Genomic DNA, 23,981 nt, shown 5'->3' on the forward strand with positions numbered 1-23,981 from the left:
TGAGTTTAACGCTGAGATGGAGCAGGTGATTAAGCTTCTTGACTGCATTGCCCAGGCCAAGGATTTGAGGACCATGGCGGACGGGCTAAGCGCAGTAGATGCAGTCATTCGGAGCAACCCTCGGCTAACTCAGTTTTCTATGGACACTGTGCTGGGCAGCTCCATAGCTGCCTGGAGGGAGTAAGTCAGGGCTGGCGAGCTTGCTCCCTCTATCTCCACCTCCACTTCTTTAACGCTGCCCCAGGACAACACACACTCTCCACCTGCCTCATCGCTACCACAAACTTCCTCTCCCTCCCCACGCCAGCCGGGACCTCGTTCACCTGCCTTTTTCCTGGCGGCTATGTGGTCGGAGGAGGAGGAGGAGGTCTCCATTTCTCCACCGGTTCCTGTTCCCTGATCCCAAAGGAAACGGCACCCTCGCCACCAACACTCCTCTCCTCAGTCATCTGTTCTGCCACCTGTTCCTGCTGAAGGGCCGAGGGGCCCGTCCGGCCTTCATCTGTTGTTCCTGCTGGGGGTTCTGGAGAACCGCTTCAGGCGTCTGTTCCCTCTGGAGGGTCCGAGGAACCGCTTCAGTTGTTTTCTGTCTCCGCCTGGGGGTCCGAGGGGCCCGTCCAGCCTTCTGCCTCCGCTGGAGGGTCCGAGGGGCCCGTCCAGTCTTCGTTGCCTGCAGCACCACCATCTGCGGCTCCCACGCCGTCGCCTGCAGCGCCACCTCCTGCAGTTTCCACCTGTTCCGTTGCCTGCGGTTGCCATGCTGCCATCTGGTCCTGCTTCGTCTCTGCCTGAGGTCTCCACACCGTCTGGCCCTGCCTCACCTCATCCTGTCCGGCCACTTTCCAGGCCGATTGGCTGAACGTCATCGGCAATGTCGACGCCCTCCTGAACGGTGTCGTTCTGTGCTGCCTTCCGCGCAGCCAGCCTCCGGACCTGCCCAGTCACCACCGCTGCCCTCTGCACGGCCAGCCTCCGAACCTCCTTCGCCTGCATCGCCGCCGTTTCCCTCTGCGCGGCCGGCCTCTGGACCTCCTTCGCCTGCCTCGCCGCCATTGCTTTTCACACGGCTGCCTGTACCTTTTGTGACCCTTTTTTGTTTGTTTGGTTTTCTTTGAGTTGTTTTCTGGGCTCCTGTGTTTGCCGTTTTGGTTTCTGGCTTTTTGTGTTTCGTTTGTTTCGAAATGGGCCTGTCTAAGGGCCTGTGGGCTGAAAACCTGTGCCAGAGTTCTGACAGGCAGGCCAATGATTTTAGAGAACACTGATGCAGTGTGCTGCAGTCTGTTCCTGTATGAAGGCTGAGGGAGTGGAACCAACAGGTGATGGAGAAGGTCATGATGCTTTCCTCCTGAGAATCTCCTCTGTGTTGGCAGAGAATTTCAGCAGGTTGAGAGATTTAAGAAACAAATTAAAACGTACAGCTCTGCTATCAATCTCAACATAAATAAGGACAGGAGAGTAAACAGCAGTGACGTTTGTAGGGTCACTGAAGTTGGGCTGCCTGGTATATAATTATGTGCTGTGTGATTGCTAACGAACTGAGGACTTAATAAAAGTTAACATGAGGGTTCCTGATGGTCAGGAACAAACGCAATCACATGGCAGGATGCTGTAACCTGCTGAACTTCAGTCAGGAGAACAACTGAGATAATCCATCCACAATACAAGGTTAGTCATTAATATTCTGCTGCATGGGCTAGGCTGTAGTTACATCGTAAGGGTCTAAGGAGCTTGGAAGGAAATAAAGAAGCATCTATGTCCACTGTGAGCGACCATCTTTGAACAGAGGTGGTGGTTTACGACACCAACTCTCTGCCATCTATAATCCAGTTTTGAGTTCCCTCCCCAGACGCCTTAACGCCCACTCACATCCTGGGTCATCTGACCTCAGGTAATCACATGATAGGGTGGAGCTAGGTTTCACAATGAGCTCACCTTAAACCATGGCTGACTGTGACCCACACCCGTCTACACACCTTGGCTCATTTGATTAGGAAGAGGATCAATAGGGGGTCCACTGTCCCCCTTGGAGCAGGGCTCCAGAGTGCGACCAATTTGGTCATAAATCCCAGGTCGCACCAGTGCGACCAATTGTTTGAGTAAAGAAAATAAGAAAAGTCTCTGCAAAAAAAAAGTCTCCGTGTGGTCAACAACAGACACACATTATGCCCCTATCGTGGTCTAAACCAATCAGAGATAGTCAGGGGCGGGACCTCTCTGATTGGCCGTGGTCCAGTTGAAAGTGCAGGTGGAAGAGAAAGGTGAGTAGCTTGAATCAAGCAATAAAGCTCAAAAACTATTTCAACAACCACCAAACAGCAAATGAGAGCAAATAAACAGATTCTGCACAAAGACGTAAACACAGACCACACACGGACTCGCCGTCGGGGCTGAAAGCTGACAGCTCGCTGTTTCTGATGCGTCGGGTTTGTGCTTTGTGTTTATGTCTTTTTTGTGCTAGATTCCGAGATGCAGGTTTTGTCTCTCTCGCCTAACTTTTATGCAGGTGCGCCTAAGAAAAAAAGTGTGCACCAGGACAGTTGTGGCAAAAAGCTTCTCAGATGAGAGGTGAAACATCTTCAAGCAACTTAAAGAAGTCCAGACGCTTTTCTTTCCAAGCTCCTTAGTTGCATAAAGTGCTTTGAGTGCTCAGACTGATATAAGAACCAGTGTGTTTGTCTGTCAGCATTCACACTGGAGTTTCTCCTGCACACTTTGTTCTCCAGAAACTGTTCTGGTATCCAAACATGCAGTTTTTTAAGACTACACCACTATTACTGTTCATTCTGTAGCTTTTAAACTTTTTAAAATATTTAACTTGTTATTACTTTTTTATTTCCATTCAAATTAATGGAGAAATCTTCAAATCCTCTTTACACCCACCTTACTTTGTAACCTCACTAGTTCAGCACACATACAGTTGGCACTAATAGGGATCATTTCTGTAGCAGAACAGGAAAATGACCTGTGATTAGATTCATAGATGACCTGCAGATTGTTGGTCTGCTGAACAGGTTTCATTTGAGGTGTGTTCACTCACATTTAACAGCTGTGGTTAAACATGTGTAGGTCCTCAAATCCATCAGTATCTATGACACCACCTTGGTCATATAATAAATACTAAATTTATGTTTGTCAGGATTTTCAGCAGATGGGCGGAGTCAGCAGTCAGCTGTGCATGAACATGCGGGATCCAACATGGACGAGACTCAGTCAGCTTTTATAAGGAATTTATTTCAATATTTCATGAGTTTCATTTATAACTAATTCATTTCATTATACAACGAGCCGCTCATCAAACTATCTCAACTCTGTGTGAGTGTGTGTGTGTGTGAGTGTGTGTGTGTGAGTGTGAGTATGTGTGTGTGTGTGTGCATAAGTGTGTGTGTGTGCATAAGTGTGTGTGTGTGCATAAATGTGTGTGTGTGCGTGTGTGCATAAATGTGTGTGTGTGTGTGCATAAATGTGTGTGTGTGTGTGTGTGTGTGTGCATAAATGTGTGTGTGTGTGTGTGTTTGTGCATAAATTAGTGTGTGAGTGTGTGTGTGTGTGTGTGTGTGCGTGTGAGTGTGTGTGCATAAATGTGTGTGTGCATAAATGAGTGTGTGTGTGTGTGAGTGTGTGTGTGTGTGTGTGTGTGCGTGTTTGTGCATAAATGAGTGTGAGTGTGTGTGTGTGTGTGTTTGTGCATAAATGAGTGTGAGTGTGTGTGTGTGTGAGTGTGTGTGTGTGTGTGTGTGTGCGTGTGCATAAATGAGTGTGTGTGTGTGTGTGTGTGAGACAGGCTAATCAATACTCAGATTTAATGATACATCAGTGTTTCTGTCAGTGCTCACAAACTAACGTGACCTCAGGTGACCCCACTGAGTGCACGTGTGTGTGATGATATTACATCATCTATAAGTAGGATTACTTTCATTATAATAATTATTATTATTCACATGACCCTGATATTCATTCTGGGAAACCCCGCTGGAACCCATCTACACCCAAAGCACTGTGGGTAACAGAGTCCTGTGAGCGGGACACATGCCTCGCCCCCTCACGCTACCCCAACCTCAAGCTTTAGCTCCACCTTCCCCTCAGCAGGGTAATTTCACAGTCTCCACCCTGCCATCTGAGCAGGGAATCATGGGTATTGTAGTCAAGCACAGACCCACAGGCAGCATGTGTGGCCTGGATCAGCTGAGACTTGTGGGTAATGTAGTCCTTCTGTGCTGTAGACGTTTGTGGGTGGAGTTTATCCATCACCACAACTGGGAAGTGTTGGTGCTGCAGTCCAGACGTTTTTGCTTAAAAATGGAAGTGTTTCAATCCAAACTGTCCATCAGGAGGGGATTATGGGAGCTGTAGTCCATATGAGGGCAGTTCAGTGTTCAGCCAAGAAGGATTATGTGCGTTTAGGTCAAGACAGAGGAGGATTGTGGGTCATGTAGTCCAGCATAAAGTTGTTGCAGTCAAAACTAAGAAGGATTGTGGGTGGTTTAGTGGAAGCAGGGGGAAAGACAGGGAGTTGTAGTCCAAACACAATGCGGTTTGAGGAGTTGTAGTCCAAACAAAGGGTGGTTTGAGGAGTTGTAGTCCAAACAAAGGGTGGTTTGAGGAGTTGTAGTCCAAACAAAGGGTGGTTTGAGGAGTTGTAGTCCAAACACAGTGCGGTTTGAGGAGTTGTATTCCAAACAAAGGGTGGTTTGAGGAGTTGTAGTCCAAACAAAGGGTGCTTTGAGGAGTTGTAGTCCAGGCAGAGGAGGACAGTAGCAGATGAAGTGTGGAAAGGGAGGGCGTGGGGGTGTAGAGGTGCAGGCAGAGGAGGATTGTGGGTGTTGTAGTTCAGTGGTTGTTTGTTACTTTAAGCCCTGAAATAGACTGTGTGTTTGAGCCCCATCGTTTATTTACAGTCACACAAGTCTGTATGTACACTACACACCAACACGTGCACACTCACACACACACACACACACACACCATCTTCACATCACACAAACCAATAAATAAATAGATAAATAAATAAATAGCATGATATAAATACTTCAGTACCAGCTCTACAGGCTCTGATTCATTATGTACTGATAATAAACCAATCAGCCGTGAGTCTGTCCTCGTCTCAGATTAAAAACATCCTGATCCATCAGTGCGTGTGCCCGTCACCCTCCCAGAGAAGAAAAGAAAAACCCGCTGGAGGGAGGGAGGAGCCTGGGCGTGACGTTAACAGCAGTTCCCGTGAAGACAGTCGGCCAATCAGAGCCTGTCGCGTGCGGGGACCCAGATGTAGGGTCCGCTCTGCTCCTCGATGACCACTTTGACGTGGTGGTAGACTTCCTCGAAGCTGTCGCCGTGCACGATGGCTGGAAGACAGGCAAAAATGGCATCAAACCCCGAGACGCTCGTACGTTTCACACGTGAACTTTCGTGAACTTTATTTAATTATTGTTTTACCTGTGAAGCACTCCAGGAAGTCCTGCTCCAGCTTGATGGCTCGATCCAGAGCTTTCCTCGCCTGCTCCTCCGACAGGCGCTTGTTCAAGTCCCTGCACCAGTGTCACATGTGTTAATTCTCACAGTAACATCACAATGCTCTGACTCCGCCCACAAAACCACAACACTTTGAATCAAATCTTTAAAAAAAATTTAATTTAAAATTTTAATTAATTTTCTTTTAAAAAATGTAATTGAATGACATTTGAGATTTTCATGTTTGAATTTTAATTTACTTTAAGAATTAAAAATTAAGAACCTCCCTGATTCACAATGTGTGGTGTTGGGGGCTTTTTGTCCCCTGGTAGGGTCTCCCGTGGGGGCCCAGCTGGGCACCCACACTAGAGCCTGTGGATGAGGGACAACTCGTGGCAGATGTCAGAATCTCATCTCTGCTTTTTGCAGACCTCTGTCTGTTATTGGATCTGGGAGGTTGGTCTGATTTGACCTTTATGGGCGGAGTCAGAGAGCAGTTTGATCTGACCTCATGTTGTTAGTGTTAGACTCACAGGATGTTCTCCAGCGACCGCGGTCGGATGAAGATAGCGATGGGGTGGAGCTGTGCCGCCTGCAGCCTCCTCACAGCGTTGGCCGACACATCCAGGATGCAGTGCTTCCCCTGAACACACACACACACCGTCACAATACTGCCACTGTGGGAGTGGAAACGGTCACTGTGTGAGTGCAAAGGGTCACTGTGGGAAAGTGTGGACTGTCACCTGCTCGGCCACCTGTCGCACACTCTGCACCGACGTCCCGTACAGGTGGTTGTTGTACTGCCCCGCCTCGATGAAGCGGTGCGACTGGATGTCCCGCTCCATCTGTTCCCGTGACGCCACAAAGTGGTAGTCCCGCCCATCCACCTCGTAGTCCCTGCGAGGGCGAGTCGTATCTGTGAGAGAGAGAGAGGCATACATTAGAAACCTGTCTGTTCAGTTCCTGTTTGACCACCTGTAGGCAGAGCCTTACGTGGAACGCAGGAGCCGAACTTGTCGGGGAACTCGGACAGCAGGTCGTCGTTGACGCGGTCTTTGGTGGGTCCCAGGATGATGATGGGGCGGGCATAGTCCACTGAACACACACAGAGGTCATGTGACCCACAGTCAGAGGCGGGAACAGTTTGATTTAAAGTCTGGGGTCAAAGGTTACTGGTGAGACTGACCTTCAATCTGAGTGATGAGCTCGTAGCTGTGAACGAAGCCTTCTCTACCTGCAAGAAGAAGAAACACCTGAAAACCCAGGAAGTGACATCATACGAAGATCTGACCCATGACGGGGACATGAGGAGGGTCTGAGGTTATATGAACCCTCAGTTTGGCTGAGTCACGTGGTTAGAAGTGAGAGAGGTCAGAGGTCACTTCCTGTTGTCAGTCTGGAGGTTCCTGTGATGCTGTGATGAGGTCAGAGCTGATGGACGTCTCTGTGTTTTTGTGTTTCTGAGTCTGAGTGACTTCCTCTGGATCCTCACAGAGGAGAAAACAGGAAGTAGATACTTCCACTTCCTGTATCATCAGCACAGGCTGCAGGTTCTATTTAACTTCCTCACACTGAACATGGAGCTTCGATGAATGACCTCTGACCTCTTCCTGTTCCTGAGCTCTCAGGTTCCTCCTCACTGATCATCAGGAGGTCAAACTATCATCACAGGAGTGTGTGTGGAGGAGTCACTGATTAATAACCACGCCTCCTCCTCCTCCTCCTCCTCTGTGTGTGTTACTGGTGATTTTACCTTTACTTTTCATCCGTGACCACTCCTTCCTCTCCACTCTGAAACACACACACACACACACTGGTTTCATTGTGTTCCATGTTATTTTATTGTCTTTATCTTACAGTATAAAGCATCCTGAGGTGACTGTTGTTGTTGTGCTGTATAAATAAAAATGAATTAAAGGTGGAATACAGCACACTGACACTGATCACTGACCTGTGTGTCGGTGTGCGTGTGCAGCATTCACAGACCTGTGTGTCTGTGTGTGTGTGCAGCATTCACAGACCTGTGTGTCTGTGTGTGTGTGCAGCATTCACAGACCTGTGTGTCTGTGTGTGTGTGCAGCATTCACAGACCTGTGTGTCAGTGTGTGTGTGTGTGCAGCATTCACAGACCTGTGTGTCTGTGTGTGTGTGTGTGCAGCATTCACAGACCTGTGTGTCTGTGTGTGTGTGTGTGCAGCATTCACAGACCTGTGTGTCGGTGTGTGTGTGCAGCATTCACTGACCTGTGTGTCGGTGTGTGTGTGCAGCATTCACTGACCTGTGTGTCGGTGTGTGTGTGTGCAACATTCACAGACCTGTGTGTTGGTGTGTGTGTGTGTAGAGCATTCACTGACCTGTGTGTCGTGTGTGTGTGTGCAGCATTCACACACCTGTGTGTCGTGTGTGTGTGCAGCATTCACTGACCTGTGTGTGTCTGTGTGTGTGTGCAGCATTCACACACCTGTGTGTCGTTGTGTGTGTTTGCAGCATTCATACACCCGTGTTTCTGTGTGTGTGTGTGCAGCATTTACACACCTGTGTGTCTGTGTGTGTGTGTGCAGCATTCACTGACCTGTGTGTCTGTGTGTGTGTGCAGCATTCACTGACCTGTGTGTCGTGTGTGTGTGCAGCATTCACACACCTGTGTGTCGTTGTGTGTGTTTGCAGCATTCACACACCTGTGTGTCTGTGTGTGTGTGTGCAGCATTCACTGACCTGTGTGTCGGTGTGTGTGCATGTGCAGCATTCACTGACCTGTGTGTCGGTGTGTGTGCAGCATTCACACACCTGTGTGTCTGTGTGTGTGCAGCATTCACTGACCTGTGTGTCGGTGTGTGTGCATGTGCAGCATTCACTGACCTGTGTGTCGGTGTGTGTGTGCAGCATTCACACACCTGTGTGTCTGTGTGTGTGTGCAGCATTCACTGACCTGTGTGTCTGTGTGTGTGTGCAGCATTCACACACCTGTGTGTCTGTGTGTGTGTGTGCAGCATTCACTGACCTGTGTGTCTGTGTGTGTGTGCAGCATTCACTGACCTGTGTGTCGTGTGTGTGTGCAGCATTCACACACCTGTGTGTCTGTGTGTGTGCAGCATTCACTGACCTTCAACCATCAACGTGTCTTTTAGACCCCATTCCTACAAAACTGCTCAAAGAAGTCCTGCCATTGATTAATTCTTCGATCTTAAATATGATCAACCTATCTCTAATAATCGGCTATGTACCACAGGCCTTCAAGGTGGCTGCAGTTAAACCTTTACTCAAAAAGCATCTCTAGACCCAGCAGTCTTAGCTAATTATAGGCCAATCTCCAACCTTCCTTTCATATCAAAAATCCTTGAAAGAGTAGTTGTCAAACAGCTAACAGATCATCTGCAGAGGAATGGTTTATTTGAAGAGTTTCAGTCAGGTTTCAGAGCTCATCACAGCACAGAAACAGCTTTAGTGAAGGTTACAAATGATCTTCTTATGGCCTCTGACAGTGGACTCATCTCTGTGCTTGTCCTTCTTGACCTTAGTGCAGCATTCGATACTGTTGACCATAATATCCTATTAGAGCGATTAGAACATGCTGTAGGTATTACAGGTATTGCACTGCAGTGGTTTGTATCATATCTATCTAATAGACTCCAATTTGTGCATGTAAATGGAGAGTCCTCTTCACACACTGAGGTTAATTATGGAGTTCCACAGGGTTCAGTGCTAGGACCAATTCTGTTTACATTATACATGCTTCCCTTAGGCAGCATCATTAGAAGACATAGCATACATTTTCACTGCTATGCAGATGACACCCAGCTCTATCTGTCCATGAAGCCAGATAACACACACCAATTAGTTAAACTGCAGGAATGTCTTAAAGACATAAAGACTTGGATGGCCACTAACTTTCTGCTTCTTAACTCAGATAAAACTGAGGTCATTGTACTCGGCGCTGAAAAGCTTAGAAATATGGTATCTAACCAGATTCTTACTCTGGATGGCATTACCTTGGCCTCCAGTAACACTGTGAGGAACCTTGGAGTCATTTTTGACCAGGATATGTCCTTCAACGCACATATTAAACAAATATGTAAGACTGCGTTCTTCCATTTGCGCAACATCTCTAAAATTAGAAATATCCTGTCTCAGAGTGACACTGAAAAACTAGTTCATGCATTTATTACTTCCAGGCTGGACTACTGCAATTCATTATTATCAGGATGTCCAAAAAACTCACTGAAAAGCCTTCAGTTAATCCAAAATGCTGCAGCAAGAGTACTGACAGGGACTAGAAAGAGAGAGCATATTTCTCCTGTTTTGGCTTCCCTTCATTGGCTTCCTGTTAAATCCAGAATTGAATTCAAAATCCTGCTCCTCACATACAAGGTCTTAAATAATCAGGCCCCATCTTATCTTAATGACCTTGTAGTACCATATCACCCTATTAGAGCACTTCGCTCCCGCTCTGCAGGCCTACTTGTTGTTCCTAGAGTATTTAAAAGTAGAATGGGAGGCAGAGCCTTCAGTTTTCAGGCCCCTCTTCTGTGGAACCAGCTTCCAGTTTGGATTCAGGAGACAGACACTATCTCTACTTTTAAGATTAGGCTTAAAACTTTCCTTTTTGCTAAAGCATATAGTTAGGGCTGGACCAGGTGACCCTGAATCCTCCCTTAGTTATGCTGCAATAGATGTAGGCTGCCGGGGGATTCCCATGATGCATTGAGTTTTTCCTTTCCAGTCACCTTTCTCACTCACTATGTGTTAACAGACCTCTCTGTATTGAATCGTATCTGTTATTAATCTCTGTCTCTCTTCCACAGCATGTCTTTATCCTGTCTTCCTTCTCTCACCCCAACCGGTCGCAGCAGATGGCCGCCCCTCCCTGAGCCTGGTTCTGCCGGAGGTTTCTTCCTGTTAAAAGGGAGTTTTTCCTTCCCACTGTCGCCAAAGTGCTGCTCATAGGGGGTCATATGATTGTTGGGCTTTTCTCTGTATCTATGAAGCGCCTTGAGGCGACATTTGTTGTGATTTGGCGCTATATAAATAAAATTGAAATTGAAATTGAAATTGAAACTGACCTGTGTGTCTGTGTTGGTGTGCAGCATTCACACACCTGTGTGTCGTTGTGTGTTTTTGCAGCATTCACACACCTGTGTGTCTGTGTGTGTGTGTGCAGCATTCACTGACCTGTGTGTCGGTGTGTGTGTGTGTGCAGCATTCACTGACCTGTGTGTCGGTGTGTGTTTGTGCAGCATTCACTGACCTGTGCTTGGAGGGGACGTAGCCCAGCTCCTCCAGCTCCCCCTGCTGGTTGACCCTGCGTGCTTGCCACCACTCGTCGTCGGCGCTGTCGATCACGTGGAAGACCTCGCCAAAGTTAAAGTCCAACGCCTGAGACAGCACGCCGCAGTCCCACTGCTTATCGTAGTCGAAGAGTGCCCTGAAAGACACAGCACGCCATGGAGAACGCCGCTCATCACCTCTGTGGACCTCAGGAGGTCATGTGACCACCTCAGACTGTCAGCTGACTGGGAGTCATTTAGATTAAGCTTAAATTTAGCTGATCTGGAGTCAGAAGTTATTCCAGGAGTTTTCTGTGTGTTCTTCACACACACTTCGGACCGACAAACACAGACACACATATTCCTGTTTTCATATCTTAGTGAGGAAATCAGTTGACATATTACTTACCCTAACCATCAAAAATGAATGCGTACCATAACTGCAACCCTAAAACCACATTGTGAGTCTCAAACATGTCTTCAAACTCGTGGAGACGGTATCCTGTCCCCATGATGGCTGTTGGTCCCCACAAGTATAGAAGTATTTAAATATTGGTCCTCACAAAGATATATAAACATGTACACACACACTATGTATTTGTATTAAATGTATAGTAATTATTAACTAAAAGTTATGAATTCTAAACTGTATAAATACAAATACTTACACAGCTTATTACAGCTCATATAGTGCTTTTCTACTCACTCACAGTGCTTTACACAACTTGTGCATTCACCCAAGCACATCCTGAACCTGAGGTGCTCCTGATGTGTTCATGTTTTAGATTTGTTGGTAAAGGAATAATCTGCTGGATGCATCCATCTCTGAATCTAGATGGTTAATGGTTACAGCTGAGTGACACATGATGGAGTAAAGCACACCTGTTCACAGGTGTCATGACTCTGAGGTCATTCTGACTCATTCACAGTAGGAACAGATGAATGAGGCGGGGCGTGCTGCCCTGAGGAGACCTGGTCCAGGTGTCTCAGTGTGGAGAAGCTGTCACAGGTGAGCTCAGGTTACCTGATGTAGAAGGTGCGGCTGTTCCTCAGACTGCCGGACGAGCTGTTCATCATCTGCTCCCTCAGGTCGTGGATCTTTGCCTCGAAGCGACTGTACTCTGAAAACACACACACTCAGAGTTCAAACAGGGTCAAAGGTCACACAGGTACAAGGGTCACATGATCATGGGTCGTTACACAGAGTGAGCAGGACCAACCATCAGGATCACTGCAGGCCAATCACAGCTCACAGATGGATTCAATTCAATTCAATTCAATTTTATTTATATAGCGCCAAATCACAACAAATGTCGCCTCAAGGCGCTTCATAGATACAGAGAAAAGCCCAACAATCATATGACCCCCTATGAGCAAGCACTTTGGCGACAGTGGGAAGGAAAAACTCCCTTTTAACAGGAAGAAACCTCCGGCAGAACCAGGCTCAGGGAGGGGCGGGGCCATCTGCTGCGACCGGTTGGGGTGAGAGAAGGAAGACAGGATAAAGACATGCTGTGGAAGAGAGACAGAGATTAATAACAGATACGATTCAATACAGAGAGGTCTGTTAATACATAGTGAGTGAGAAAGGTGACTGGAAAGGAAAAACTCAATGCATCATGGGAATCCCCCGGCAGCCTACATCTATTGCAGCATAACTAAGGGAGGATTCAGGGTCACCTGGTCCAGCCCTAACTATATGCTTTAGCAAAAAGGAAAGTTTTAAGCCTAATCTTAAAAGTAGAGATAGTGTCTGTCTCCCGAATCCAAACTGGAAGCTGGTTCCACAGAAGAGGGGCCTGAAAACTGAAGGCTCTCCCTCCCATTCTACTTTTAAATACTCTAGGAACAACAAGTAGGCCTGCAGAGCGAGAGCGAAGTGCTCTAATAGGGTGATATGGTACTACAAGGTCATTAAGATAAGATGGGGCCTGATTATTTAAGACCTTGTATGTGAGGAGCAGGATTTTGAATTCAATTCTGGATTTAACAGGAAGCCAATGAAGGGAAGCCAAAACAGGAGAAATATGCTCTCTCTTTCTAGTCCCTGTCAGTACTCTTGCTGCAGCATTTTGGATTAACTGAAGGCTTTTCAGTGAGTTTTTTGGACATCCTGATAATAATGAATTGCAGTAGTCCAGCCTGGAAGTAATAAATGCATGAACTAGTTTTTCAGCGTCACTCTGAGACAGGATATTTCTAATTTTAGAGATGTTGCGCAAATGGAAGAACGCAGTCTTACATATTTGTTTAATATGTGCGTTGAAGGACATATCCTGGTCAAAAATGACTCCAAGGTTCCTCACAGTGTTACTGGAGGCCAAGGTAATGCCATCCAGAGTAAGAATCTGGTTAGATACCAAATTTCTAAGCTTTTCAGCGCCGAGTACAATGACCTCAGTTTTATCTGAGTTGAGAAGCAGAAAGTTAGTGGCCATCCAAGTTTTTATGTCTTTAAGACATTCCTGCAGTTTAACTAATTGGTGTGTGTTATCTGGCTTCATGGACAGATAGAGCTGGGTGTCATCTGCATAGCAGTGTAAATGTATGCTATGTCTTCTAATGATGCTGCCTAGGGGAAGCATGTATAATGTAAACAGAATTGGTCCTAGCACTGAACCCTGTGGAACTCCATAATTAACCTCAGTGTGTGAAGAGGACTCTCCATTTACATGCACAAATTGGAGTCTATTAGATAGATATGATACAAACCACTGCAGTGCAATACCTGTAATACCTACAGCATGTTCTAATCGCTCTAATAGGATATTATGGTCAACAGTATCGAATGCTGCACTAAGGTCAAGAAGGACAAGCACAGAGATGAGTCCACTGTCAGAGGCCATAAGAAGATCATTTGTAACCTTCACTAAAGCTGTTTCTGTGCTGTGATGAACTCTGAAACCTGACTGAAACTCTTCAAATAAACCATTCCTCTGCAGATGATCTGTTAGCTGTTTGACAACTACTCTTTCAAGGATTTTTGATATGAAAGGAAGGTTGGAGATTGGCCTATAATTAGCTAAGACTGCTGGGTCTAGAGATGGCTTTTTGAGTAAAGGTTTAACTGCAGCCACCTTGAAGGCCTGTGGTACATAGCCGATTATTAGAGATAGGTTGATCATATATAAGATCGAAGAATTAATCAATGGCAGAACTTCTTTGAGCAGTTTTGTAGGAATGGGGTCTAAAAGACACGTTGACGGTTGTCAAGTGTTCTCTGTCTGTGAGGTGCCCACACTTGAAAAAGACCAGACTTTGAATTTCACTCACATTTATTTTGATAGCTGATAGGTAGCTAGGTAGGTAGGTGAAAAACCTTTCAACACAAAACAAAGAACATTTCATTAATCATTCAGGTAAATTAAATGCATTATACAGAATACAAACGAAATAACAAAACATATACACTTCAGTAAAGCCATTTAACATAGCTAATGCAAAATACTTTTGTCTAGACTATTATTTAACCCAGTTTAAGTTAGTTTTACATTCATTGGTTTTTTAATTACAGAAGGAAGATGGAATAAACTGGTTCTTAAATACACAAAATGTGTCTACCATGCATTTACACTTTTTATAAACAATTAAATTTTACAAAGTATACATTTTAGAGTTTGCAAATATTCTAATAGAGAGTAGTATTAATTAACATAAATATGTGGGAAACACTATCTACGTAAACAATGTATTCAAACTTAAACATTCGTTTTAATGTCAATATAATTTTTTAAACTTAAATGCAGTAACTACTTCCCAAACATAAATACATCTCCACAATTGAGCTTCCATAGTTCCCAAACATATAAGCAGTAAATACGAGCCCAAGAGCTTACCGATAGCCCGTCTAGCTCAAAGTCTGGACCTCACAGTGGAAAGTGGATTGCTTTGCTGTCCTCTCAGTATGTCGCACTCAGGTCAAATGACTGCTGCATGCATTTTAAGGACTAGGCACGCCGGCCCTTGATTGGTCTGATTCAGCTCACCTGGCGGAGCGGCGCACACCAGGCCGTGCTTAGCTGTAGATTGCACAAGGCAGCAGCCATGCACAAGCAGCAGCACAGAGCAGGTAGTGGGCAGGAGGAGGAAGAGAAGGGCAACAGCCACACCTACTAGGTCAGCGCGACACCTCCCACTCGATCTTTGCTCAGCACTGCCTGGAAAGATCGCACTCAGGTGGGCTGGACCCTTGCCTGATCTTCCACCGGTAAAAGGACCACAAGACGCCGGATGTCCCGATGTAAAATGGTGCCCAGCTCAGGACTTCTGGTAGCAGATTTTGGACTCTTGACTGCAATGCTGGAACTTGGAGAGACCCTCACATGCACATCTCGAACAATCCCTCTGGAATCAGGATTCACGCTGATGACTTTTGCGAGTCTGAACTGCCCTCTAAGGGCGTTTTGGTCGCAGAGCCAAACTATGTCTCCAACAGCAATGTTTCTCTCTGCAGTATGCCACTTACTGCGGATGAACAGGTTTGGTCCAGCGAGTTGGCTCCAGGACCTCCAGAAGTTGTTGACCATAGTTTGTACTTCTTTCAGCCTTTTGAAAGGATAATTTGTGAAGTCGATAGTTTTGAAGTCCCCACTTTGTGTGGCTCGACCAAGTAGCAGATTATTCGGCGTGATGTAGTCAATGCGATCTTCTCGGCTCTGAATTCTGGCATCAATGGGTCTCTCATTTGCAAGGTTGGCAGCTAGCTGGAGTGCTGTCAGAAACTCACTGAAGGTAAGAGCCTCCGCATTGCCAAGCGTATGAAGGGCTCTCTTGGTAACTCTGACAGCGGCTTCGGCGGCCCCATTTCGATGAGGTGAGTCAGCAGGAAGAATCTTCCATGCCCAGGTGGTCTCATGTTTGGCAGAGTATTCTTCAAGTGACTCCTTGTTTTGCTGTCTCAGGTAAGCATACATTTCTTTTAATACAGGTTTGGCGCCGACAAAGTTTGTGCCAGGATCTGACCAGATTTTTCGGGGATGGCCTCGGACAGAGGTGAACCTCTGGTAGGCAAGCAGGAAGCTCTCTGTTGATAGTGTGCTCGCTAGTTCGACATGAATGGCTCGGCTTGCCATACAGCAAAACACAACTCCCCAGACTTTCATGGTCACTCTTCTCTTGACATCATCCCTCACATGATAGGGTCCAAACAGGTCGACAGATGTGAATTCGAATGGTGCAGCAGGATTTGACCTCTCTTCAGGTAAGTCTCCCATTACTTGCTTACAGGTTCTTGCCTTTGCTTTCTTGCAGATGATGCACTGGTCAACAACCTTTTGGGCAATAATTCTTCCTCTTACAACCCAAGCCTTCATTCTCATCCGCAGTAAGGTTCCTGCCACTCCGTCATGTCCCTCGCTGTGTGCTTCTCTGGCGAGGAGGGTGGATAACCAGGCTTGGAATGGTAGAAGGGGAACGGCTTTGCGGTCTTTTTTGAAGGTCTGGGTTCTGCCACCACAAACTAGAAGTCCACTTGTTTGGTCTCTGTAAACGACTAGTCTGTCTGTTGTGGTGCTTGGGAAGTTGACGCCCTCTTGTGCTGCTAGGCAAAGGTCTCGAAAAGCATCTCGTCTCTCGCTGACTGTGAGGACACCTGAAGATGGTACTACCTCCCACTTTTCTTGGTCTCTGGTCTTGGATCTCATGAACTTTTTTGCAACCCTCCAGACCCACGCCACGGTCCCAATCAGCCTTCTCAGGTTGCTGAATCGCCTTTCATCGATTAGCTGTTGGGTTGCTACTCCTGCCAGTGGTCTTCTCGACTCTACGTGTGCTGAGTCCTGAGCTGCCTTGATGCGGAGTCTGGTAAGGACTGCAACAAAAGTCTTTTTCTGTAGCTTTGTGACCTTTTCTCGAGCTTGGGCAGCAACTTCTCCGGCGGATTTCTTCAGCCACTCATCCTCAGGAAGTTGGAGAAACTTTGGACCCGACTGCCACTCGGAGTCCTCGGTTAGGACATTTGGACTGGCCCCTCTGGTGAGAATGTCTGCGATGTTTGCTGACCCGGGAATCCACCACCAATCTTGGACATCAGTGCTACTCTGGATTTCACCAACGCGGTTTGCGAAGAAGGTCTGGAAACCGTAGCTCTCACGCTGGATTGCACCCAAGACTGTTTGGCTGTCGACGAGGTGGTACCATTTATTGACCTGGATTCTGCAGTGTCTCTGGAAGTAGGTCTTCAGACGGGCAGCAAAGACGGCGCCACACATCTCTGCTTTAATAGGATCGCCTTTGTGGTTGAGAGGCGTCAGTTTGGCTTTGGACTCTACTAGTCTCACGATGACACTATGGCTGCAGCTCCAGCGAAGGTACATCACTGCGCCATATGCATGTTCACTGCCATCAGAGAACGTGATGGCACTGGGCTCTGCACAGGGATCTGGTGGAGTCAGGGCTCTAGTGAAATGCAGTTTCTTCAGGTCAGCATACTCTTCCAGAAGCTTTATGGCATCTTCTCGGAGACCTTCAGACAAGGCTGCGTCCCATGTGTCTTCGAGGCAGTGCTTTACCTTTGCTTCTTGGAAAGCTCTCCTTACCAGGATGGCACCCTTTTGTTTGACGGGAGTCACAAGACCGAGTGGGTCATATAGGCCGGAGACTTGGCTTAGCAGTTCTCGCCTGGTGAGTGGATCAGGTGTTTGCTCTCTGACTTCTCTGAGCAGGTCTTGACCAAGGCGCATTTTCCTCCTTTTCTTTAAGAAGTTCACTGCAACCATGACATGAAGCTTGTCATCATTGATGGTGTAGCCAAGGCCAAGGGCTTTGTTGTCATCTTCCGTCAGCTGGTTCGGCAGGATCATAGTCTTTGGCTCTGATCGAGGCAACTCTTTCTTTGACTCCTCCCTCCCACTTTGACTGGAGTAGACCCAAGGCTTCATGTAGAATCCCCCAGCTCTCAGGATGTGCTCGATGTTGGCTGTTAGGCGTTTCAGATGGTCAAGGTCATTGTGTGATGTCAGGATGTCATCGACATAAGCATCTTCTTCCAGCACACGTTTCTCTTCTTTGAAGTGACTGAATGAAGGTAGGTTTGCAGTTTCTCTCATGGCGACTTGGGCTACACAACCAGCAGGTTTGTCTCCAATGTTGACTCTTGTTATGGCATAGTCTTCTATGCCTGCATCTTCTGTGTCACGCCACAAGAATCTGTGCAAGTGGACCTCTCGATCTTCCAGCCAGACGGAGTTGTACATCTTGCGGATGTCACCAAGGGCAGCGTAGACACCAGCTCGGAACCTCAGCAGGACAGCTCTTATCGGGTTCAGGACATCAGGACCTTTGATGAGGATGTCATTCAGGCTGAGGCCTCTGTACTGCTGGCTGCTGTTCCACACCAGCCTCACTGGGGTAGAGACCGAGTGTGGGTTTGGCGCGATGAGGTGGCTTATATACCATACTGGCCCAGTCCAACTCTGCAGGACTTCTTTGGACAGCTTCACTGCAGCTCTGCGGTTCACCATCTCATGAACTTGTGCTGCATAGGCCGTCTTCCATTCAGGTTCTTTAGATAGCTTCATCTCAGTTCTGATGAATGTTGCTTCTACCGCTTTCCTGTTATTTGGCAAGGTTGCTGGATCTTCTACCCATGGGTATTTGGCATGCCAATGTGGTTCACTGCTATGGTCATCTCCAGTGGAATAAGTCAGGCCATTCCTCACGATCTCCATCTCCCTCTCTTCTGCGAGCGTCATTTCTTTACCCCCTGGCTGGCAGCTCCCACAACGACACCCTCCACATCTCGGCTGGCAAGCGGCTCCGATGCTTTCCCACCTCCACCACTTCAGAAAGTCTCTGCTGCTGGTAGCTGTGGTGGATAGAGTCTCAGGGTGATCAGGATGCTGACAGGAAGCTAGGTCTTTAGTGAACTCTTGGTACTTGAATGCAGCAGCTCTCATTGATCTTGCAAAGTGAGTCTTGGAGGTGTGGGCCATCAAAGTGACTTCCTCAAAGAGATCTGGATGCGTGCCCCCAATTGTCTTGCCAAGTGGACCATCCCAGAGAACCAGGTCACCGATGGAGCGGATCTTTTGGGGCACCAGCTGGCCTTCTTTATGGCTGATTAGAAGCTGGATCTCTCTGGGTCTGATGAGGTCTTGGAGAGGGATGTCAGGGAAGATCTTCTGTAGCTTCTGAGGTGGAACATGTCTTTTCACTTCAGCAATCTTGTCAAGACCATAGCAAACTAACTGGTGAGCCTTTAAAGTTCCTCTTGAGGTGTTGACACGGATCTTGAGAAGGTAGCGCTTGGTTGCCACAGACACCTTCATACCTCCGACACCCTGGATGACAAGCATGACGTCTTCACTGCGAAGGTTGAGCTTACTTGCAGCTTTATGGGTTATGTAGTTTGTGTCAGATGCTAGATCAATCAGTGTCCCAACTCTCTGCCCATCATTGGCGATGACGTCAAGGAGCATCAGGATCACAGGGTACTCTTTTAGACCAGTCTCCTCCAGTAGACCTCTCTCTGCTGCCATGGAGTTGAAGGCTCGTGATGAGACGTTGCAGAAAGCTTCCCGACACCGCTGCGCTAGCTCTGGTGATAGTTTAGAGATGAACTCTTCTTGAACCTCTGTGTACCTCCTCCCCTCAGCTCTCGCTGGACCAGACTTGGACCTTTGTGATAAGGGTCGTGGCAGGGGACAAAGAAGGTAATGATGCTGGTCTTTGCATTCTGGATTTCCACACAGGTAAGTCGTCTTTCTGCAGGGTTCGTCGTGGATCTCGAGGCACCTCTTGCAGGCTCCAAGTTGCTGCACTGCATCTTTTTTCTCCTGTAACTTTGTGTTGGTCCTAAACCGTCTGCAGATGTAGAGCTTTCTCTTGTGCTTCGGGTCCCCACAGATGATGCAGCCTGCTGGATCAGTACTGGATTTAACTGACTTGGTACGGGCGTACTTTATTGGGAACTTTGTTCTCTCCTTGGCAGGGTCGATGTCTCTCAGCTGGTCTAACTGCTCGTAGATGGACTCTTGAGATTGGAGGTACGCAAGCAGCTTGTCAAACCGGTTCTGATGAGTCACAGCATTCTTTGGATCAGCAGCGTGGGTAAGCCAGTCTTTCTTTAGGGACTCAGGCAGCTTGCTCTCAATAGACTTTATTACTAATAGGTTCTTTAGGGCACTTGCTTGATCCAGCTCATTCAAATCATAGAGGGCCTTTTCAACTGCGTGGATAAGCTCTATAATTCTTCTAGGCTGGTTGCTACGGACAGGAGGGATAGCTTGAAGCTCCTCAATGATTTCAATGGCGATGGTGGCTTGATTTCCATAGCGGTTCTCAAGGACTCTGAAGATCTCATCGGCCGAGGTGTATGTGGACAGGCGCAGATCTTTGGCCACTTTATCGTCGAGGCTATCGAGAAGTTGGAATTTCTTTACTTCCATGGACCTGGTTGGTTCACCTTGCTTTTGCAGAGCCTCCCATTCCTTCCGCCATCTGTAGAACTCACGCTGGCTGCCGGTGAACTTTGGTAAAGCTGTGGCTTTCAGTTTTATGGCTGCGACCGGGGCCGCGTTGCGGACTGTGACAATTGCTTGGTCAGCATCTCTTTTAATTCTCTCTGCTTTGATCAGGGCTGCCTTCCCTGACACCAGCTTTGGAAGGCAGGTTTCGAGCTCCATTAGTCGACGATCACAATCTCGCCCCTCAGCAGGTGGAGCCCAGCGGTTCCACGTCTGGTGTGCCTGCTTAGCTTTCTTCACCAGTTCTTCCAGATGGTGGAGCATAAAATCATATGCCTCCAAGGGTGTATCAGGCTGAGTGGATGTGACGTTCTCACACACCATTTCTGCTGATTTTAGAGCAAGGGTCAGTTCTTTTTCACCATATGATGTCCACAGTGTCTCTCTGATCAGGTGCTTCACCTCCTTCAACTTCTGCTCACATTCTTTCGCCGTTTTCTTGACGTCTGCTCTCTGTTGGCCCATCAGCTCCGGTGTGCCCTCTGCTTCACACTGCGTGATGTAGGCGGCCTCAAGCTCCTCATTCACGTCAATCACTTTGGAGCCCTCTGCTGTGAGTCTCTTGAAGGAATCCTGCAGCTCCTCTACAGACATATCCATGTGGGTCCTTATTATATGGTTGGTGAGTCTGGAAAACAGTCTCTTTGCAGTGGTTCGCTCCATTTTCAGCTCTTCGAGTGACTTGGACTCAGCCATGCTGCTTTCTTGGTTATTGATTGGACAGGCAAACGGCAAGTTGCGATTTCCTCCAGGCCCCCAGATGGAGTCTTCTCCGTCTTTGTGGTGAGCTTTTGTGGAGTCTTCACTGGTCAAGGCCGGTTTCTTTACTGGCCAGGGCGGTTTTTCACTGTCAAGTGTTCTCTGTCTGTGAGGTGCCCACACTTGAAAAAGACCAGACTTTGAATTTCACTCACATTTATTTTGATAGCTGATAGGTAGCTAGGTAGGTAGGTGAAAAACCTTTCAACACAAAACAAAGAACATTTCATTAATCATTCAGGTAAATTAAATGCATTATACAGAATACAAACGAAATAACAAAACATATACACTTCAGTAAAGCCATTTAACATAGCTAATGCAAAATACTTTTGTCTAGACTATTATTTAACCCAGTTTAAGTTAGTTTTACATTCATTGGTTTTTTAATTACAGAAGGAAGATGGAATAAACTGGTTCTTAAATACACAAAATGTGTCTACCATGCATTTACACTTTTTATAAACAATTAAATTTTACAAAGTATACATTTTAGAGTTTGCAAATATTCTAATAGAGAGTAGTATTAATTAACATAAATATGTGGGAAACACTATCTACGTAAACAATGTATTCAAACTTAAACATTCGTTTTAATGTCAATATAATTTTTTAAACTTAAATGCAGTAACTACTTCCCAAACATAAATACATCTCCACAATTGAGCTTCCATAGTTCCCAAACATATAAGCAGCAAATACGAGCCCAAGAGCTTACCGATAGCCCGTCTAGCTCAAAGTCTGGACCTCACAGTGGAAAGTGGATTGCTTTGCTGTCCTCTCAGTATGTCGCACTCAGGTCAAATGACTGCTGCATGCATTTTAAGGACTAGGCACGCCGGCCCTTGATTGGTCTGATTCAGCTCACCTGGCGGAGCGGCGCACACCAGGCCGTGCTTAGCTGTAGATTGCACAAGGCAGCAGCCATGCACAAGCAGCAGCACAGAGCAGGTAGTGGGCAGGAGGAGGAAGAGAAGGGCAACAGCCACACCTACTAGGTCAGCGCGACAATGGTTTGGAGGAAGTAATTATTGACGTTAACTCAGAAAGATCGATTGGAAAAAAAGAGTCTAACTTAACATCAATGGAACTACAAGTAGCTGTAGATAATATTACATCTGTGGGATGATTATTGGTAATTTTTTCTCTAATGATAAAAATTTTATTTGTGAAGAAGTTCATGAAGTCATCACTAGTTAACGTTAAAGGGATGGTTGGCTCAAAAGAGCTCTGGCTTTTTGTCAGCCTGGCTACAGTGCTGAAGAGAAACCTGGGGTTGTTCTTATTTTCTTCAATCAGTGACGAATAGTAAGCTGTTCTGGCTTTGCGGAGGGCTTTCTTATAAAGCAACAAACTATTTCTCCAGGCTAAATGATGATCCTCTAAATTTGTGACACGCCATTTCCTCTCCAGATTACGAGTCGTCTGCTTGAGGGTACGTGTTTGAGAATTATACCACGGGGTCATGTACTTCTGATTAGAGACCTTAGTTTTCACTGGAGCTACAGTATCCAGAGTCGTACGTAGTGAGGAGGTGAAATTATTAACAAGATAATCGACCTCTGTTGGGGTAGCGTTCAGATAGCTGCTCTGCTCTGTGTTGGTACAGGGCATTGACGATGATAACAGTGGCTGGATTATATTCTTAAACTTAGTTACAGCGCTTTCAGAAAGACATCTACTTTGATAAAGTCCACTCTCCACTGCTGCGTAATCAATTATTGTAAATGTAAATGTTATCAAGAAATGATCAGACAGGAGAGGGTTTTCAGGAAACACTGTTAAATGTTCAGTTTCTATGCCATATGTTAAAACCAGATCTAGAGTGTGATTAAAGTGGTGGGTGGGTTCTTTTACATTTTGAGAGAAACCAATTGAGTCTAACAACAGATTAAATGCCATGTTGAGGCTGTCATTTTTAGCATCAACATGGATGTTAAAATCACCCACAATAATTATTTTATCTGAGCTCAGAACTAAATCAGATATAAAGTCTGAGAAATCAGACAGAAACTCTGTGTAAGGCCCAGGTGGACGATAGATGATAACAAGTAAGACTGGTTTCTCAGTTACACAGCTGGGGTGGATAATGTTAAGCATCAGGCTTTCAAATGAATTAAAAGTCTGTCTTGGTCTTTCATTAATTAATAGACTGGTGTGAAAAATTGCTGCCACACCGCCCCCTCGACCTGTGCTTCGAGATTTCTGGTAGTTAGAATGACTCGGGGGTGTTGATTCATTTAAACTAACATAATCATCCTGCTGCAACCAGGTTTCTGTAAGGCAGAGTAAATCAATTTGTTGATCATTTATTAAGTCATGTACTAACAGAGACTTGGAAGAGAGAGACCTAATATTTAATAATCCACATTTCACTGTTTTACTCTTTGGTTCAGATGTGGATACTGTATTGTTCTTTCTTTGTAAATGTTTAAGTTGTTTGTTGCTGGTTTTTAGTTTGTTTTTTGTCTTTTTGGAAGCAGACACAGGAGATGAGGAGACCCTGCTATTTCTCAATATTCTCAAAATAAAATTTTTATCATTAGAGAAAAAATGACCAATAATCATCCCACAGATGTAATATTATCTACAGCTACTCTTAGTACCATTGATGTTAAGTTAGACTCTTTTTCTCCAATCGATCTTTCTGAGTTAACTTCAATAATTACTTCCTCCAAACCATCAACGTGTCTTTTAGACCCCATTCCTACAAAACTGCTCAAAGAAGTCCTGCCATTGATTAATTCTTCGATCTTAAATATGATCAACCTATCTCTAATAATCGGCTTTGTACCACAGGCCTTCAAGGTGGCTGCAGTTAAACCTTTACTCAAAAAGCCATCTCTAGACCCAGCAGTCTTAGCTAATTATAGGCCAATCTCCAACCTTCCTTTCATATCAAAAATCCTTGAAAGAGTAGTTGTCAAACAGCTAACAGATCATCTGCAGAGGAATGGTTTATTTGAAGAGTTTCAGTCAGGTTTCAGAGTTCATCACAGCACAGAAACAGCTTTAGTGAAGGTTACAAATGATCTTCTTATGGCCT

The 23,981-nt window shown here is 46.2% G+C and overlaps 1 protein-coding gene across 1 annotated transcript in view; it reads right to left on the minus strand.

Annotated features, from left to right (window-relative positions):
- Positions 1-3,499: 3,499 nt before the first annotated feature.
- Positions 3,500-23,981, minus strand: part of LOC102793922 (disks large homolog 4-like) — a 61,773-nt gene continuing 41,291 nt past the window's right edge. The window contains exons 12-20 of the mRNA XM_087830975.1: positions 11,737-11,833; positions 10,694-10,870; positions 7,202-7,239; positions 6,635-6,682; positions 6,442-6,543; positions 6,192-6,364; positions 5,982-6,091; positions 5,434-5,525; positions 3,500-5,342 (exon numbers count right to left, since the gene is read on the minus strand). Coding sequence (XP_087687101.1) covers positions 5,236-5,342; positions 5,434-5,525; positions 5,982-6,091; positions 6,192-6,364; positions 6,442-6,543; positions 6,635-6,682; positions 7,202-7,239; positions 10,694-10,870; positions 11,737-11,833 — 944 coding nt within the window. The 3' untranslated portion in view covers positions 3,500-5,235. The remainder of the gene's footprint in view (positions 5,343-5,433; positions 5,526-5,981; positions 6,092-6,191; positions 6,365-6,441; positions 6,544-6,634; positions 6,683-7,201; positions 7,240-10,693; positions 10,871-11,736; positions 11,834-23,981) is intronic.

Source organism: Neolamprologus brichardi, chromosome 3 (genome assembly GCF_056152115.1).
Source record: "Neolamprologus brichardi isolate AB-2024 chromosome 3, ASM5615211v1, whole genome shotgun sequence".
In the NCBI taxonomy this organism is placed as follows: Eukaryota; Metazoa; Chordata; class Actinopteri; order Cichliformes; family Cichlidae; genus Neolamprologus; species Neolamprologus brichardi.